Source organism: Hemiscyllium ocellatum, chromosome 4 (genome assembly GCF_020745735.1).
Source record: "Hemiscyllium ocellatum isolate sHemOce1 chromosome 4, sHemOce1.pat.X.cur, whole genome shotgun sequence".
Lineage (NCBI taxonomy): Eukaryota > Metazoa > Chordata > Chondrichthyes > Orectolobiformes > Hemiscylliidae > Hemiscyllium > Hemiscyllium ocellatum.
The window spans coordinates 143,637,364-143,658,160 of NC_083404.1; the positions used below are offsets into that span (position 1 = coordinate 143,637,364).

Below are 20,797 nucleotides of genomic sequence, written 5' to 3' on the forward strand. Positions count from 1 at the left end.
AAGGTGAAAGGTGGGAGGGAATCTTGGAGGAATCTGAACAGGAGAAATAAACATGGAGCATGGAGGTGGTGGGAACTTGTAGAAAACCCTGGCCACCTCAGAGCTGGAGGATTGTGGACAGTCCTGGGTGACACATTCGGGGAGAGATGTGAATGCATTGGAGAGAGTGTAGAAGTGGGAGCAAACTGGGGAGTGGGATGGCAGGGGGCTGTGAATACAGAGCTTGGAGTAATGTGGGTGTTCTGTACCTTGGGGAGTGACGATGTGTGCGTCACTATCTAATATACCAGGGCGTGTGAAGCACAGAGTCCATCACTCTCCATCTCCAACATCATGTCTCACTTGTGACCCACAGGAGAATCCTCACCGTGTCACATGGGCAAGGAAACGGTGCAGCGCCATCAGCCAAACTCTCTTCCGGTCCTGTCACCAAGATGTGCCTTACCAGCCCTTCTATGAATGGTGTGTCTTCGATGCGTGTGGGTGAGTAGGATACTCAGGAGAAACAACTGATTGAGGCAGCTCCCTCCCATCAGAGACTTCACCCCACTCTCCCCCACTCCCCGCCCCCACTCTCCCCCACTCCCCGCCCCCACTCTCCCCCACTCCCCGCCCCCACTCTCCCCCACTCCCCGCCCCCACTCTCCCCCACTCCCCGCCCCCACTCTCCTCAACTCCCCCGTCCCCCCCACTCTCCCCCACTCCCCCGCCCCACACTCTCCCCCACTCCCCCGTCCCCCCACTCTCCCCCACTCCCCGCCCCCACTCTCCTCAACTCCCCGCCCCCACTCTCCCCCACTCCCCGCCCCCACTCTCCTCAACTCCCCGCCCCCACTCTCCCCCACTCCCCGCCCCCACTCTCCCCCACTCCCCGCCCCCACTCTCCCCCACTCCCCGCCCCCACTCTCCCCCACTCCCCGCCCCCACTCTCCTCAACTCCCCCGTCCCCCCACTCTCCCCCACTCCCCCGCCCCACACTCTCCCCACACTCTCCCACACTCTCCATACCCCCCACACCCCCCACACTCTCCACACTCTCCCCACACTCCCCACACTCCCCACACTCCCCACACCCCCCACACCCCCCACACTCTCCACACTCCCCACACTCCCCACACTCCCCACACTCTCCACACCCTCCACACTCTCCACACACTCCCCACACTCCCCACACCCCCCACACCCCCCACACTCTCCACACTCCCCACACTCCCCACACTCCCCACACCCTCCACACTCTCCACACCCTCCACACTCTCGACACACTCCCCACACTCTCCACACTCCCCACACCCTCCACACTCTCCACACACTCCCCACACTCCCCACACCCTCCACACTCTCCCCACACTCCCCACACTCTCCACACTCCCCACACCCTCCACACTCTCCACACACTCCCCACACTCCCCACACCCTCCACACTCTCCCCACACTCCCCACACCCTCCACACTCTCCCCACACTCCCCACACTCCCCACACTCCCCACACTCCCCACACTCTCCACACTCCCCACACTCCCCACACTCCCCACACTCCCCACACTCCCCACACTCCCCACACTCTCCACACTCCCCACACTCCCCACACCCCCCACAAACCCCCCACACCCTCCACACACTCCCCACACTCTCCACACTCCCCACACTCTCCACACACTCCCCACGCTCCCTACACTCCCCACACACTCCACACACTCTCCACACTCTCCACACTCTCCACACACTCCCCACACTCCCCACACTCCCCACACTCCCCACACACTCCCCACACTCCCCACACTCTCCACACTCTCCACACTCTCCACACTCCCCACACTCCCCACAAACTCCCCACACCCTCCACACCCTCCACACTTTCCACACTCCCCACACTCCCCACACTCCCCACACTCCCCACACACTCCCCACACTCCCCAAACTCTCCACACTCTCCACACTCTCCACACTCCCCACACTCCCCACACTCCCCACAAACTCCCCACACCCTCCACACCCTCCACACTCTCCACACTCCCCACACTCCCCACACTCTCCACACTCTCCACACTCCCCACACACTCCCCACACCCTCCACACTCTCCACACTCCCCACACTCCCCACACACTCCCCACACCCTCCACACTCCCCACACTCTCCACACTCTCCACACGCTCCCCACGCTCCCTACGCTCCCCACACTCCCCGCACTCCCCGCACTCCCCGCACTCCCCGCACTCTCCGCACTCCCCGCACTCTCCGCACTCCCCACACTCCCCACACTCCACACACTCCACACACTCTCCACACTCTCCACACTCCCCACACTCCCCACACTCCCCACACTCTCCACACTCTCCACACGCTCCCCACGCTCCCCACACTCCCCACACACCCCACACTCTCCACACTCTCCACACTCTCCACAGTCTCCACACGCTCCCCACGCTCCCCACACTCTCCACACTCCCCACACTCTCCACACTCTCCACACTCTCCCCACGCTCCCTACACTCCCCACACTCCCCACACACCCCACACACCCCACACTCCCCACACTCCCCCACACTCCCCACACTCCCCACACTCCCAACACTCCCCACACTCTCCACACACGCCCCACACTCCCCACACTCTCCACACTCCCCACACTCCCCACACTCCCCACACTCTCCACACTCTCCACACTCCCCACACTCCCCACACTCCCCACACTCCCCACACTCTCCACACTCCCCACACCCTCCCCACACTCCCCACACTCCCCACACTCCCCACACTCCCCACAGTCCCCACACTCCCCACACACTCCCCACACCCTCCACACTCCCCACACTCTCCACACTCTCCACACTCTCCACACGCTCCCCACGCTCCCTACGCTCCCCACACTCCCCGCACTCCCCACACTCCCCGCACTCCCCGCACTCCCCGCACTCTCCGCACTCCCCACACTCCCCACACTCCACACACTCCACACGCTCCACACACTCTCCACACTCTCCACACTCCCCACACTCCCCACACTCCCCACACTCCCCACACTCTCCACACTCTCCACACGCTCCCCACGCTCCCCACACTCCCCACACACCCCACACTCTCCACACTCTCCACACTCTCCACAGTCTCCACACGCTCCCCACGCTCCCCACACTCTCCACACTCTCCACACTCCCCACACACCCCACACTCTCCACACTCTCCACACTCTCCCCACGCTCCCTACACTCCCCACACACCCCACACTCCCCACACTCCCCCACACTCCCCACACTCCCCACGCTCCCAACACTCCCCACACTCTCCACACACTCCCCACACTCCCCACACCCTCCACACTCCCCACACTCCCCACACACCCCACACTCTCCACACTCTCCACACTCCCCACACTCCCCACACTCCCCACACTCTCCACACTCTCCACACTCCCCACACCCTCCCCACACTCCCCACACTCCCCACACTCCCCACACTCCCCACAGTCCCCACACTCCCCACACTCTCCACACACTCCCCACACTCCCCACACCCCCACACACCCCACACCCTCCACACTCTCCACACACTCCCCACACTCCCCACACTCCCCACACTCCCCACACTCCCCACACCCTCCACACTCTCCACACACTCCCCACACTCCCCACACTCCCCACACTCCCCACACTCTCCACACTCTCCACACTCCCCACACTCCCCACACTCCCCACACTCCCCACACTCTCCACACACTCCCCACACTCCCCACACTCCCCACACCCTCCACACTCTCCACACCCTCCACACTCTCGACACACTCCCCACACTCTCCACACTCCCCACACCCTCCACACTCTCCACACACTCCCCACACTCCCCACACCCTCCACACTCTCCCCACACTCCCCACACTCCCCACACTCCCCACACTCTCCACACTCTCCACACACTCCCCACACTCCCCACACTCCCCACACTCCCCACACTCTCCACACACTCCCCACACTCCCCACACTCCCCACACTCCCCACACTCTCCACACTCCCCACACTCCCCACACTCCCCACACTCTCCACACACTCCCCACACTCCCCACACTCCCCACACACTCCCCACACCCTCCACACTCTCCACACTCTCCACACTCTCCACACACTCCCCACACTCCCCACACTCCCCACACTCTCCACACTCCCCACACTCCCCACACTCCCCACAAACTCCCCACACCCTCCACACACTCCCCACACTCTCCACACTCCCCACACTCTCCACACACTCCCCACGCTCCCTACACTCCCCACACACTCCACACACTCTCCACACTCTCCACACTCTCCACACACTCCCCACACTCCCCACACTCCCCACACACTCCCCACACTCCCCACACTCTCCACACTCTCCACACTCTCCACACTCCCCACACTCCCCACACTCCCCACACACTCCCCACACTCCCCGCACTCCCCGTACTCCCCGCACTCCCCGCACTCCCCGCACTCCCCACACTCTCCACACTCTCCACATTCCCCACACCTTCATCACTCCCCACGCTTCCCACACTCCCCGCACTCCCCACACCCTCCACACTCTCCGCAATCCCCACACCCTCCACACTCTCCACGCTCCCCACACTCCCCACACTCCCCACACTCCCCACACTCTCCACACTCTCCACACTCTCCACACTCCCCACACTCCCCAAACTCTCCACACTCCCCACACTCTCCACACTCCCCACACTCTCCACACTCCCCCACACTCCCCACACTCCCCACACTCCCCACACTCCCCACACTCCCCACACTCCCCACACTCTCCACACTCTCCACACTCCCCACACTCCCCACACTCTCCACACTCTCCACATTCCCCACACCTTCATCACTCCCCACGCTTCCCACACTCCCCACACTCCCCACACCCTCCACACTCTCCGCAATCCCCACACCCTCCACACTCTCCACGCTCCCCACACCCTCCACACTCTCCACACTCTCCACACACTCCCCACGCTCCCTACGCTCCCCACACTCCCCACACTCCCCGCACTCCCCGTACTCCCCGCACTCCCCGCACTCTCCACACTCTCCACACTCCCCACACTCTCCACGCTCTCCACGCTCCCCACGCTCCCCACGCTCCCCACGCTCCCCACGCTCCCCACGCTCCCCACACTCTCCACACTCCCCACACTCCCCCACACTCCCCCACACTCCCCACACTCCCCACACTCCCCACACTCCACACACTCCACACACTCTCCACACGCTCCCCACGCTCCCCACACTCTCCACACTCTCCACCCTCCCCACACTCCCCACACTCTCCACACCCTCCACACCCTCCACGCCCTCCACGCTCTCCACGCTCTCCACGCTCCCCACGCTCCCCAAGCTCCCCACGCTCTCCACGCTCCCCACGCTCCCCACACTCCCCACACTCCCCACACTCTCCACACTCCCCACACTCTCCACACTCTCCACACTCTCCACACTCTCCACACTCTCCACACTCTCCACACTCCCCACACTCTCCACACTCCCCACACTCTCCACACTCCCCCACACTCCCCACACTCCCCACACTCCCCACACTCCCCACACTCCCCACACACTCCACACTCTCCACACTCTCCACACACTCCCCACACTCTCCACACTCTCCACATTCCCCACACCTTCATCACTCCCCACGCTTCCCACACTCCCCACACTCCCCACACTCTCCACACCCTCCACACCCTCCACACCCTCCACACTCTCCACGCTCTCCACGCTCTCCACGCTCCCCACGCTCCCGACGCTCCCCACGCTCTCCACGCTCCCCACGCTCTCCACACTCCCCACACTCCCCCACACTCCCCCACACTCCCCACACTCCCCACACTCCCCACACTCTCCACACGCTCCCCACGCTCCCCACACTCTCCACACTCTCCACACTCCCCACACTCCCCACACTCTCCACACTCTCCCCACGCTCCCCACACTCTCCACACACTCCCCACACTCCCCACACTCCCCACACTCTCCACACTCCCCCACACTCCCCACACACCCCACACTCCCCACACTCCCCCACACTCCCCACACTCCCCACACTCTCCACACTCTCCACACTCTCCACACTCCCCACACTCCCTACCCTCCCTACACTCCCCACATTCTCCACACTCCCCACACACCCCACACCCTCCACACCCTCCACCCTCTCCACACTCTCCACACTCTCCACACTCCCCACACTCCCCCACACTCCCCACACTCTCCACACTCTCCACACTCTCCACACTCCCCACACTCCCCACACTCTCCACACTCTCCACACTCTCCACACTCTCCACACTCTCCACACTCCCCACACTCCCCACACTCCCCACACTCCCCACACTCTCCACACTCTCCACATTCCCCACACCTTCATCACTCCCCACGCTTCCCACACTCCCCGCACTCCCCACACCCTCCACACTCTCCGCAATCCCCACACCCTCCACACTCTCCACACTCTCCACACACTCCCCACGCTCCCTACGCTCCCCACGCTCCCCACACTCCCCGCACTCCCCGTACTCCCCGCACTCCCCGCACTCCCCGCACTCTCCGCACTCTCCGCACTCCCCACACTCCCCACACTCTCCACACCCTCCACACCCTCCACACTCTCCACGCTCTCCACGCTCCCCACGCTCCCCACGCTCTCCACGCTCCCCACACTCTCCACACTCCCCACACTCCCCCACACTCCCCCACACTCCCCACACTCCCCACACTCCCCACACTCCCCACACTCCACACACTCTCCACACGCTCCCCACGCTCCCCACACTCTCCACACTCTCCACACTCTCCACACTCTCCACACTCCCCACACTCTCCACACTCTCCACACTCCCCACACTCTCCACACTCTCCACACTCTCCACACTCCCCACTCTCCCCACGCTCCCTACACTCCCCCACACACACAGACCCACACACCCACACTCCCCACACTCCCCCACACTCCCCACACTCCCCCACACTCCCCACACTCCCCACACTCCCCACACTCCCCACACTCCCCACACTCCCCCACACTCCCACACTCCCCCACACTCCCCACACTCCCCACACTCCCCACACTCCCCACACTCTCCACACTCTCCACACTCCCCACACTCCCCACACTCCCCACACTCCCCACACTCCCCACACACTCCCCACACTCCCCACACTCCCCACACTCCCCACACTCTCTACACTCCCCACACTCACCACACTCCCCACACTCCCCACACTCCCCACACTCCCCACACTCTCCAGACTCCCCACACTCCCCACACTCTCCACACTCTCCACACTCTCCACCCTCTCCACCCTCCCCACACTCCCCACACTCTCCACACCCTCCACACCCTCCACACCCTCCACACCCTCCACGCTCTCCACACTCTCCACACTCTCCACACTCCCCACACTCCCCACACTCTCCACACTCTCCACACTCTCCACATTCCCCACACATTCATCACTCCCCACGCTTCCCACACTCCCCGCACTCCCCACAACCTCCACACTCTCCGCAATCCCCACACCCTCCACACTCTCCACACTCTCCACACACTCCCCACGCTCCCTACGCTCCCCACGCTCCCCACACTCCCCGCACTCCCCGTACTCCCCGCACTCCCCGCACTCCCCGCACTCCCCACACTCTCCACACTCTCCACATTCCCCACACCTTCATCACTCCCCACGCTTCCCACACTCCCCGCACTCCCCACACCCTCCACACTCTCCACGCTCCCCACACTCTCCACACTCCCCACACTCTCCACACTCTCCACACTCTCCACACTCCCCACACTCCCCAAACTCTCCACACTCCCCACACTCTCCACACTCCCCACACTCTCCACACTCCCCCACACTCCCCACACTCCCCACACTCCCCACACTCCCCACACTCCCCACACTCCCCACACTCCCCACACTCTCCACACTCTCCACACTCCCCACACTCCCCACACTCTCCACACTCTCCACATTCCCCACACCTTCATCACTCCCCACGCTTCCCACACTCCCCACACTCCCCACACCCTCCACACTCTCCGCAATCCCCACACCCTCCACACTCTCCACGCTCCCCACACCCTCCACACTCTCCACACTCTCCACACACTCCCCACGCTCCCTACGCTCCCCACACTCCCCACACTCCCCACACTCTCCACACTCCCCACACTCCCCCACACTCCCCCACACTCCCCACACTCCCCACACTCCCCACACTCCCCACACTCCCCACACTCCACACACTCCACACACGCTCCCCACGCTCCCCACACTCTCCACACTCTCCACCCTCCCCACACTCCCCACACTCTCCACACCCTCCACACCCTCCACACCCTCCACGCCCTCCACGCTCTCCACGCTCTCCACGCTCCCCACGCTCCCCAAGCTCCCCACGCTCTCCACGCTCCCCACGCTCCCCACGCTCCCCACACTCCCCACACTCTCCACACTCTCCACACTCCCCACACTCCCCACACTCTCCACACTCTCCACACTCTCCACACTCTCCACACTCCCCACACTCTCCACACTCCCCACACTCTCCACACTCCCCCACACTCCCCACACTCCCCACACTCCCCACACTCCCCACACTCCCCACACTCCCCACACTCTCCACACTCTCCACATTCCCCACACCTTCATCACTCCCCACGCTTCCCACACTCCCCGCACTCCCCACACCCTCCACACTCTCCGCAATCCCCACACCCTCCACACTCTCCACACTCTCCACACACTCCCCACGCTCCCTACGCTCCCCACACTCCCCACACTCCCCGCACTCCCCATACTCCCTGTACTCCCCGTACTCCCCGCACTCCCCGCACTCCCCGCACTCCCCGCACTCCCCGCACTCCCCGCACTCTCCGCACTCTCCGCACTCCCCGCACTCTCCACACTCCCCACACTCCACACACTCTCCACACTCCCCACACTCCCCACACTCCCCACACTCCCCACACTCCCCACACTCCCCACACGCTCCCCACGCTCCCCACACACCCCACACTCTCCACACTCTCCACACTCTCCACACTCTCCACACGCTCCCCACGCTCCCCACACTCTCCACACTCTCCACACTCCCCACACTCCCCACACTCTCCACACACTCTCCACACTCTCCACACTCCCCACACCCTCCACACTCCCCACACTCCCCACACTCCCCACACTCCCCCACACTCCCCCACACTCCCCACACTCCCCACACTCCCCACACTCCCCACACTCCACACACTCCCCACACTCCACACACTCCCCACACTCTCCACACTCTCCACATTCCCCACACTCCCCACACTCCCCACACTCCCCACACTCTCCACACTCTCCCCATGCTCCCTACACTCCCCACACACCCCACACACCCCACACTCTCCACACTCTCCACACTCTCCCCACACTCCCCACACTCTCCACACTCTCCCCATGCTCCCTACACTCCCCACACTCCCCACACTCCCCACACACCCCACACACTCCACACTCCCCACACTCCCCACACTCCACACACTCTCCACACTCCCCACACTCCCCACACTCCCCACACTCTCCACACTCTCCCCACGCTCCCTACACTCCCCACACTCCCCACACTCCCCACACTCCCCACACACTCCACACTCCCCACACTCCCCACACTCCCCACACTCCACACACTCCCCACACTCCCCACGCTCCCCACACTCCCCACACTCTCCACACTCTCCCCACGCTCCCTACACTCCCCACACTCCCCACACTCCCCACACACCCCCACACCCCACACTCTCCACACTCTCCACACTCTCCACACTCTCCCCACGCTCCCTACACTCCCCACACTCCCCACACACCCCACACACCCCACACTCCCCCACACTCCCCCACACTCCCCCACACTCCCCACACTCCCCACACTCCCCACACTCCCCACACTCCCCCACACTCCCCACACTCCCCACACTCCCCACACTCCACACACTCCACACACTCCCCACACTCTCCACACTCCCCACACTCCCCACACTCCCCACACTCCCCACACTCCCCACACACTCCCCACACTCCCTACACTCCCCACACTCTCCACACTCCCCACACTCCCCACACTCTCCACACTCTCCACACACTCCCCACACTCCCCACACTCCCCACACTCCCCACACTCCCCACACTCTCCACACTCTCCACACACTCCCCCACACTCCCCACACTCCCCACACTCTCCACACACTCCCCACACTCCCCACACTCCCCACACTCTCCACACTCCCCCACACTCCCCACACTCCCCACACTTCCCCACACTCCCCACACTCCCCACACTCCCCACACTCCCTACACTCCCCACATTCTCCACACTCCCCACACTCCCCACACTCCCCACACCCTCCCCACTCTCCACACTCTCCACACTCTCCACACTCCCCACACTCTCCACACTCTCCACACTCCCCACACCCTCCACACTCCCCACACTCTCCACACTCCCCACACTCCCCCACACTCCCCCACACTCCCCACACTCCCCACACTCCCCACACTCCCCACACTCCACACACTCCACACACTCTCCACACTCCCCACACTCCCCACACTCCCCACACTCTCCACACTCTCCCCACGCTCCCTACACTCCCCACACACCCCACACTCCCCACACTCCCCACACTCCCCACACTCCCCCACACTCCCCACACTCCCCACACTCCCCACACTCCCCACACTCCCCACACTCTCCACACTCCCCACACTCCCCACACTCTCCACACTCCCCACACTCCCCACACACTCCCCACACTCCCCACACTCCGCACACTCCCCACACTCTCTACACTCCCCACACTCCCCACACTCCCCACACTCCCCACACTCCCCACACTCTCCACACTCTCCACACTCTCCACACTCTCCACACTCCCCACGCCCTCCACGCCCTCCACGCCCTCCACGCCCTCCACGCCCTCCACGCCCTCCACGCCCTCCACGCTCTCCACGCTCTCCACGCTCCCCACGCTCTCCACGCTCCCCACGCTCCCCACGCTCCCCACGCTCCCCACGCTCTCCACGCTCCCCACACTCCCCACACTCCCCACACTCTCCACACTCCCCCACACTCCCCACACTCCCCACACTCCCCACACTCTCCACACTCTCCACACTCTCCACACTCTCCACACTCTCCACACTCCCCACACTCTCCACACTCTCCACATTCCCCACACCTTCATCACTCCCCACGCTTCCCACACTCCCCGCACTCCCCACACCCTCCACACTCTCCGCAATCCCCACGCTCCCCACACTGACCAGATTTCCTGCACTCCCCACTCCCTCTCCACCCTCACACACTCCCCACACTCCCCACACTCTCCGCACTCTCCATTCTCCCCACACACCCCCCACACTCTCCGCACTCTCCGCACACTCCCCACACTCCCCACACTCCCCACACTCTCCACACTCTCCACACACTCCCCACACTCCCCACACTCCCCACACTCCCCACACTCCCCACACTCCCCATTCTCCCCACACACTCCTCACACTCCCCACACTCCCCACACACTCCCCACACTCCCCACACTCTCCACACTCTCCACACTCTCCACACTCCCCGCACTCTCCATTCTCCCCACACACTCCCCACACTCCCCACACACTCCCCACACTCCCCACACTCCCCACACACTCCCCACACTCTCCCCACACTCCCCACACTCCCCACACTCCCCACACTCCCCACACTCTCCACATTCCCCACAATCCCCACACCCTCCACACTCCCCACAGTCTCCACACTCCCCACACTCCCCACACTCCCCACACTCCCCACACTCCCCACACTCTCCACACTCCCCACACTCTCCACGTTCCCCACACCTTCCACACTCCCCACACTCCCCACACTCCCCACTCTCCCCACGCTCCCCACACTCCCCACACTCCCCACACCCTCCACACTCTCCGCAATCCCCACACTGACCACATTTCCTGCACTCCCCACTCCCTCTCCACCCTCACACACTCCCCACACTCTCCGCACTCTCCGCACACTCCCCACACTCCCCACACTCCCCACACTCCCCACACTCTCCACACACTCCCCACACTCCCCACACTCCCCACACTCCCCACACTCTCCACACTCTCCACACACTCCCCACACTCCCCACACTCCCCACACTCCCTACACTCCCCACACTCTCCACACACTCTCCACTCTCCCCACACTCCCCACACTCCCCACACTCTCCACACTCTCCACACTCTCCACACACTCCCCCACACTCCCCACACTCCCCACACTCTCCACACACTCCCCACACTCCCCACACTCCCCACACTCTCCACACTCCCCCACACTCCCCACACACCCCACACTCCCCACACTCCCCCACACTCCCCACACTCCCCACACTCCCCACACTTCCCACACTCTCCACACTCCCCACACTCCCTACACTCCCTGCACTCCCCACATTCTCCACACTCCCCACACTCCCCACACTCCCCACACTTCCCACACTCTCCACACTCCCCACACTCCCTACACTCCCTACACTCCCCACATTCTCCACACTCCCCACACTCCCCACACTCCCCACACCCTCCACACTCTCCACACTCTCCACACTCTCCACACTCCCCACACTCTCCACACTCTCCACACTCCCCCACACTCCCCCACACTCCCCACGCTCTCCACGCTCCCCACGCTCCCTACACTCCCCACACTCCCTACACTCCCCACACTCCCCACACTCCCCACACTCCCCACACTCCCCACACTCCCCACACTCCCCCACACTCCCCACACTCCCCACACTCCCCACACTCCCCACACTCTCCACACTCCCCACACTCCCCACACTCTCCACACTCCCCACACACTCCCCACACTCCCCACACTCCCCACACTCTCCACACTCCCCACACTCCCCACACTCCCCACACTCTCTACACTCCCCACACTCCCCACACTCCCCACACTCCCCACACTCCCCACACTCCCCACACTCTCCACACTCCCCACTCTCCCCACACTCTCCACACTCTCCACACTCTCCACACTCCCCACACTCTCCACACCCTCCACACCCTCCACGCCCTCCACGCCCCCCACGCTCTCCACGCTCTCCACGCTCTCCACGCTCTCCACGCTCCCCACACTCCCCATTCTCCCCACACACTCCTCACACTCCCCACACTCCCCACACACTCCCCACACTCCCCACACTCTCCACACTCTCCACACTCTCCACACTCCCCGCACTCTCCATTCTCCCCACACACTCCCCACACTCCCCACACTCCCCACACACTCCCCACACTCTCCCCACACTCCCCACACTCCCCACACTCCCCACACTCCCCACACTCCCCACACTCTCCACATTCCCCACAATCCCCACACCCTCCACACTCCCCACAGTCTCCACACTCCCCACACTCCCCACACTCCCCACACTCCCCACACTCCCCACACTCTCCACACTCCCCACACTCTCCACGTTCCCCACACCTTCCACACTCCCCACACTCCCCACACTCCCCACTCTCCCCACGCTCCCCACACTCCCCACACCTTCATCACTCCCCACGCTTCCCACACTCCCCGCACTCCCCACACCCTCCACACTCTCCGCAATCCCCACGCTCCCCACACTGACCAGATTTCCTGCACTCCCCACTCCCTCTCCACCCTCACACACTCCCCACACTCCCCACACTCTCCGCACTCTCCATTCTCCCCACACACCCCCCACACTCTCCGCACTCTCCGCACACTCCCCACACTCCCCACACTCCCCACACTCTCCACACTCTCCACACACTCCCCACACTCCCCACACTCCCCACACTCCCCATTCTCCCCACACACTCCTCACACTCCCCACACTCCCCACACACTCCCCACACTCCCCACACTCTCCACACTCTCCACACTCTCCACACTCCCCGCACTCTCCATTCTCCCCACACACTCCCCACACTCCCCACACACTCCCCACACTCCCCACACTCCCCACACACTCCCCACACTCTCCCCACACTCCCCACACTCCCCACACTCCCCACACTCCCCACACTCTCCACATTCCCCACAATCCCCACACCCTCCACACTCCCCACAGTCTCCACACTCCCCACACTCCCCACACTCCCCACACTCCCCACACTCCCCACACTCTCCACACTCCCCACACTCTCCACGTTCCCCACACCTTCCACACTCCCCACACTCCCCACACTCCCCACTCTCCCCACGCTCCCCACACTCCCCACACTCCCCACACCCTCCACACTCTCCGCAATCCCCACACTGACCACATTTCCTGCACTCCCCACTCCCTCTCCACCCTCACACACTCCCCACACTCTCCGCACTCTCCGCACACTCCCCACACTCCCCACACTCCCCACACTCCCCACACTCTCCACACACTCCCCACACTCCCCACACTCCCCACACTCCCCACACTCTCCACACTCTCCACACACTCCCCACACTCCCCACACTCCCCACACTCCCTACACTCCCCACACTCTCCACACACTCTCCACTCTCCCCACACTCCCCACACTCCCCACACTCTCCACACTCTCCACACTCTCCACACACTCCCCCACACTCCCCACACTCCCCACACTCTCCACACACTCCCCACACTCCCCACACTCCCCACACTCTCCACACTCCCCCACACTCCCCACACACCCCACACTCCCCACACTCCCCCACACTCCCCACACTCCCCACACTCCCCACACTTCCCACACTCTCCACACTCCCCACACTCCCTACACTCCCTGCACTCCCCACATTCTCCACACTCCCCACACTCCCCACACTCCCCACACTTCCCACACTCTCCACACTCCCCACACTCCCTACACTCCCTACACTCCCCACATTCTCCACACTCCCCACACTCCCCACACTCCCCACACCCTCCACACTCTCCACACTCTCCACACTCTCCACACTCCCCACACTCTCCACACTCTCCACACTCCCCCACACTCCCCCACACTCCCCACGCTCTCCACGCTCCCCACGCTCCCTACACTCCCCACACTCCCTACACTCCCCACACTCCCCACACTCCCCACACTCCCCACACTCCCCACACTCCCCACACTCCCCACACTCCCCCACACTCCCCACACTCCCCACACTCCCCACACTCCCCACACTCTCCACACTCCCCACACTCCCCACACTCTCCACACTCCCCACACACTCCCCACACTCCCCACACTCCCCACACTCTCCACACTCCCCACACTCCCCACACTCCCCACACTCTCTACACTCCCCACACTCCCCACACTCCCCACACTCCCCACACTCCCCACACTCTCCACACTCCCCACTCTCCCCACACTCTCCACACTCTCCACACTCTCCACACTCCCCACACTCTCCACACCCTCCACACCCTCCACGCCCTCCACGCCCCCCACGCTCTCCACGCTCTCCACGCTCTCCACGCTCTCCACGCTCCCCACACTCCCCATTCTCCCCACACACTCCTCACACTCCCCACACTCCCCACACACTCCCCACACTCCCCACACTCTCCACACTCTCCACACTCTCCACACTCCCCGCACTCTCCATTCTCCCCACACACTCCCCACACTCCCCACACTCCCCACACACTCCCCACACTCTCCCCACACTCCCCACACTCCCCACACTCCCCACACTCCCCACACTCTCCACATTCCCCACAATCCCCACACCCTCCACACTCCCCACAGTCTCCACACTCCCCACACTCCCCACACTCCCCACACTCCCCACACTCCCCACACTCCCCACACTCTCCACACTCCCCACACTCTCCACGTTCCCCACACCTTCCACACTCCCCACACTCCCCACACTCCCCACTCTCCCCACGCTCCCCACACTCCCCACACTCCCCACACCCTCCACACTCTCCGCAATCCCCACACTGACCACATTTCCTGCACTCCCCACTCCCTCTCCACCCTCACACACTCCCCACACTCCCCACACTCTCTGCACTCTCCGCACTCTCCGCACACTCCCCACACTCCCCACACTCCCCACACTCCCCACACTCTCCACACACTCCCCACACTCCCCACACACTCCCCACACTCTCCACACTCTCCACACTCTCCACACTCCCCGCACTCTCCATTCTCCCCACACACTCCCCACACTCCCCACACTCCCCACACACTCCCCACACTCTCCACACACTCCCCACACTCCCCACACTCCCCACACTCTCCACATTCCCCACAATCCCCACACCCTCCACACTCCCCACAGTCTCCACACTCCCCACACTCCCCACACTCCCCACACTCTCCACACTCCCCACACTCTCCACGTTCCCCACACCTTCCACACTCCCCACACTCCCCACACTCCCCACTCTCCCCACGCTCCCCACACTCCCCACACTCCCCACACCCTCCACACTCTCCGCAATCCCCACACTCCCCACACTGACCACATTTCCTGCACTCCCCACTCCCTCTCCACCCTCACACACTCCCCACACTCCCCACACTCTCCGCGCTCTCCATTCTCCCCTCCACACTCCCCACACTCTCCGCACTCTCCGCACACTCCCCACACTCCCCACACTCCCTACACTCCCCACACTCTCCACACACTCCCCACACTCCCCACACTCCCCACACTCCCCACACTCCCCATTCTCCCCACACACTCCCCACACTCCCCACACTCCCCACACTCCCCACACACTCCCCACACTCTCCACACTCTCCACACTCTCCACACTCCCCGCACTCTCCACGTTCCCCACACCTTCCACTCTCCCCACGCTCCCCACACTCCCCACACTCCCCACACCCTCCACACTCTCCGCAATCCCCACACTCCCCGCACTGACCACATTTCCTGCACTCCCCACTCCCTCTCCACCCTCACACACTCCCCACACTCCCACACCCTCAGCACTGACCAAGCGGCCAAGGCTCCTTCAGTGAACCTGGGTGCTCCTTATCCCTGTGTCACTCCTGGCTCTGGGGGTGTGCGTGTGAATTGATGCAGGTGTCTGATGATGTTGCTGATTCATTTTGGATTTATTCCTGATGCTAATGTGAGAGTTGATGTTTGATTTGAATGGAGGTGTTTGTTGGGACCTTACTGTTCTTCTCTGGGTGTCTCCAGATGTGATACAGGTGGTGACTGTGAGTGCCTCTGTACAGCCATTGCTACCTACGCTGAGGAGTGTAACAAGAGGGGAGTCTACATCCGATGGCGATCACAGGAGCTCTGTCGTACGTAATGGGCTCACTTCCTCAGGCTTTGTATCAGTTGGTGTGGGTTTGTGTGTAAGTGTGAGTGTGGGGACGTGTGCGTAGTAGCCTACTCTAGTCCAGCCCACTGTGGCTAATCCATCCTCTATCATCCCTTCCACCCCAGAAATCTGTTGATCACAGTATGGTATGATGGCATTGATCCATAGATTCCAAATCCTTGGGACTGGGATTTGGTGGGTGGGGTGGGGGTCGGGGGTTGGGGAGTTGTGGATACTAGGTTAAAAACAATGACTGCAGATTCTGGAAGAGCACAGCAGTTCAGGCAGCATCCGAGGAGCAGGAAAATCGATGTTTCGGGCAAAAGCCCTTCATCAGGAATAAAGGCAGTGAGCCTGAAGAGTGGAGAGACAAGTGAGAGGAGGGTGGGGGTGGGGAGAAAGTAGCATAGAGTACAATAGGTGAGGGGGGGAGGAGATGAAGGTGATAGGTCAGGGAGGAGAGGGTGGAGTGGATAGGTGGAAAAGGACATAGGCAGGTAGGACAAGTCCGGACAAGTCATGGGGACAGTGCTGAGCTGCAAGTTTGGAACTAGGGTGAGGTGGGGGAAGGGGAAATGAGGAAGCTGTTGAAGTCCACATTGATGCCCTGGGGTTGAAGTGTTCCGAGGCGGAAGATGAGGCGTTCTTCCTCCAGGCGTCTGGTGGTGAGGGAGCGGCAGTGAAGGAGGCCCAGGACCTCTATGTCCTTGGCAAAGTGGGAGGGGGAGTTGAAATGTTGGGCCACAGGGCGGTGTGGTTGATTGGTGCGGGTGTCCTGGAGATGTTCCCTAAAGCGCCCTGCTAGGAGGCATTCAGTCTCCCCAATGTAGAGGAGACCACATCAGGAGCAACGAATACATCCAGGTAGCTGTGGGAGTCGGTGGGTTTGTAAAAAATATCGGTATCAAGTCGGTTGTCATTAATGGAGATGGAATGTCCAGGAAGGGGAGGGAGGTGTCAGAGATGGTCCAGGTAAATTTAAGGTCAGGGTGGAATGTGTTGGTGAAGTTGATGAATTGCTCAACCTCCTCGCGGGAGCACGAGGTGGCGCCAATGCAGTCATCAATGTAGCGGAGGAAGAGGTGGGGAGTGGTGCTGGTGTAATTACGGAAGATCAATTGTTCTACGTAGTCAACAAAGAGACAGGCATAGCTGGGGCCCATACGTGTGCCCATGGCTACCCCTTTGGTCTGGAGGAAGTGGGAGGATTCGAAGGAGAAATTGTTCAGGGTGAGGACCAGTTTGGCCAAACGAATGAGAGTGTCGGTGGAAGGGGACTGTTGGGGACGTCTGGAGAGGAAAAAACGGAGGGCTTGGAGGCCCTGGTCATGGCGGATGGAGGTGTAGAGGGATTGGATCTGCTGGAACCCCAATGTATGCTCACCTCACTCTGTACAAGTGACACTGAGGGTCCACCGTCTTCCTCTTACTGACCAAAGTACCTTTGATAAGCTTGGATCATTTCCTCCTATTATGGATCAGTCATTCCCATTGAAGGGAACAAGTGCACAGATAGAGAGAGAGAGAGAGAGAGAGAGAGCAACACATTTAGTCAGATCTCATTAATCAGACACTGCACTTGGAGTGTGGTTGGTCTGGGCACACTCTGAGCTGAAAAATGTGTTGCTGGAAAAGCACAGCAGGTCAGGCAGCATCTAAGGAATGGGAGAATTGACATTTCGGGCATGAGCCCTTCTTCAGGAAATCTTATGCCTGAAATGTCGATTCTCCTGCTCCTTTGATGTTGCAGCACCACATTTTCAGCTCTGATCTCCAGCATCTGCAGTCCTCACTTTCTCCTGGTCTCTGGTCTCTGTTGGAGGATGATCTGATGGTGTGTGTGTGTCTTTCTCTCTCTCTCTTTTGGAGTTGTGTTTTTGAGGGGAGTGAGGAGAGTTTGGGGTTTGTGGGGTTCTGAGTTGCTCTGATTCTCTCTCTTTCTTTTGGACAGCGATGCAGTGTGAGAAGGGGCAGGTGTATGAGGCCTGTGGTTCTACCTGTCCACAAACTTGCTCTGACCTCAGGGGGGGTCCAAAACCTGGCTGCCCCTCCCTGTCCTGTGTCGAGGGCTGTTTCTGCCCAGAGGGGACTGTCTGTCAAGGTGAGTAACATTGGGACAAACTGGAGCCTGTTTAGCTCAGGGGTTACATCCTGACTTTTATCTATAATTCCTCCCAAACTAAAGGACAGAGTCCCATGCACCTCCTTTTAATTAGATGCTGCACTTACAGACTCACCTTTTAGTAACCACACACCTACATCCCATTGCACCTCCAAACTCTGCAGGCTTCCTCTGTTTAAGAAATACACAACTTTCATGTCAAAGTGAACAGTTTCACCATTTCCCACATTAAACTCCAGTTGCCAGGTGTTTGCCCACTTCCTCAACCTGTATCTGTGTTAACCCTCTTCACAATGTACTTTTCCACAGAGTTTTGTGTCTGTTGTAAACAGATCAGCTCTGTCATTGGTGTAAATTGTAAACAGATCAGGGTCCAGCGTAGGTATCTCAACCAAGATTTCACAATCAAAGATCCATTTCTTCATCCTCTCTGTTTTCCACCAGCTGGCCTGTCTTCTGTCTGTGCGAATCAGTTAGCACTGACACCATGAGCTCCTACTGTAGCGTGGCACCTTGTGAAATGGTGCCTGGAAATCCAATCCTTTACCCACAGCTAGTTACTCCATCAGAAATATATTCAGAGGTTCTCCTTTGATGAAATCAGGCTGGCTCGTCCCAAATAACTAGGGCTTTTCTAAGTGGCTAGTTTTAACTTCCTTAATAACTAATTAATAACTAACTGGCCTATTCTTCATCTCTACCTTCCACCCTTCCTTTGGTTACATCTGAGTTTTCCTTCTCCTTCACCATGATCACATCCCCTTTCCTGTTGGGTTTTATAGCTGAGGGCAATTTCTCGTGAATGACATGAAGGTTCACAGAACGTAGAACAAGTACAGGCCCTTCGGCCCACAATGTCTGTGCTGACCATGTTGTGATTATAATCTAATCCCATCTGCCTGTGTAAGTTCCATTGATTTCCTGCTGCTCATGTAGAGTCATAAGTACAGAAGAGACCCTTTGGCCCATCGAGCCTGTACCTCCAAAGCTAAGTTAAGATTAGATTAGATTACTTACAGTGTGGAAACAGGCCCTTCGGCCCAACAAGTCCACACTGACCCGCCGAAGCGCAACCCACCCATACACCTACATTTACTCCTTACCTAACACTACGGGCAATTTAGCATGGCCAATTCACCTGACCCGCACATCTTTGGACTGTGGGAGGAAACCGGAGCACCCGGAGGAAACCCACGCAGACACGGGGAGAACGTGCAAACTGCAATACAGCGCGGAACACAGAACATGGGGCATAGAGCAATACAGCGCGGAACACAGAACATGGAGCATAGAGCAATACAGCGCGGAACACAGAACATGGAGCATAGAGCAATAC

General features: G+C 61.2%; 1 protein-coding gene across 1 annotated transcript in view; it reads left to right on the forward strand.

Annotated features, from left to right (window-relative positions):
* The window catches only part of sspo (SCO-spondin), a 538,757-nt gene that overhangs the window by 131,657 nt on the left and 386,303 nt on the right, over positions 1-20,797 (forward strand). Inside the window, exons 25-27 of the mRNA XM_060824077.1 lie at positions 356-483; positions 17,210-17,319; positions 19,291-19,440. Of these exons, the coding sequence (XP_060680060.1) occupies positions 356-483; positions 17,210-17,319; positions 19,291-19,440 (388 nt within the window). The remainder of the gene's footprint in view (positions 1-355; positions 484-17,209; positions 17,320-19,290; positions 19,441-20,797) is intronic.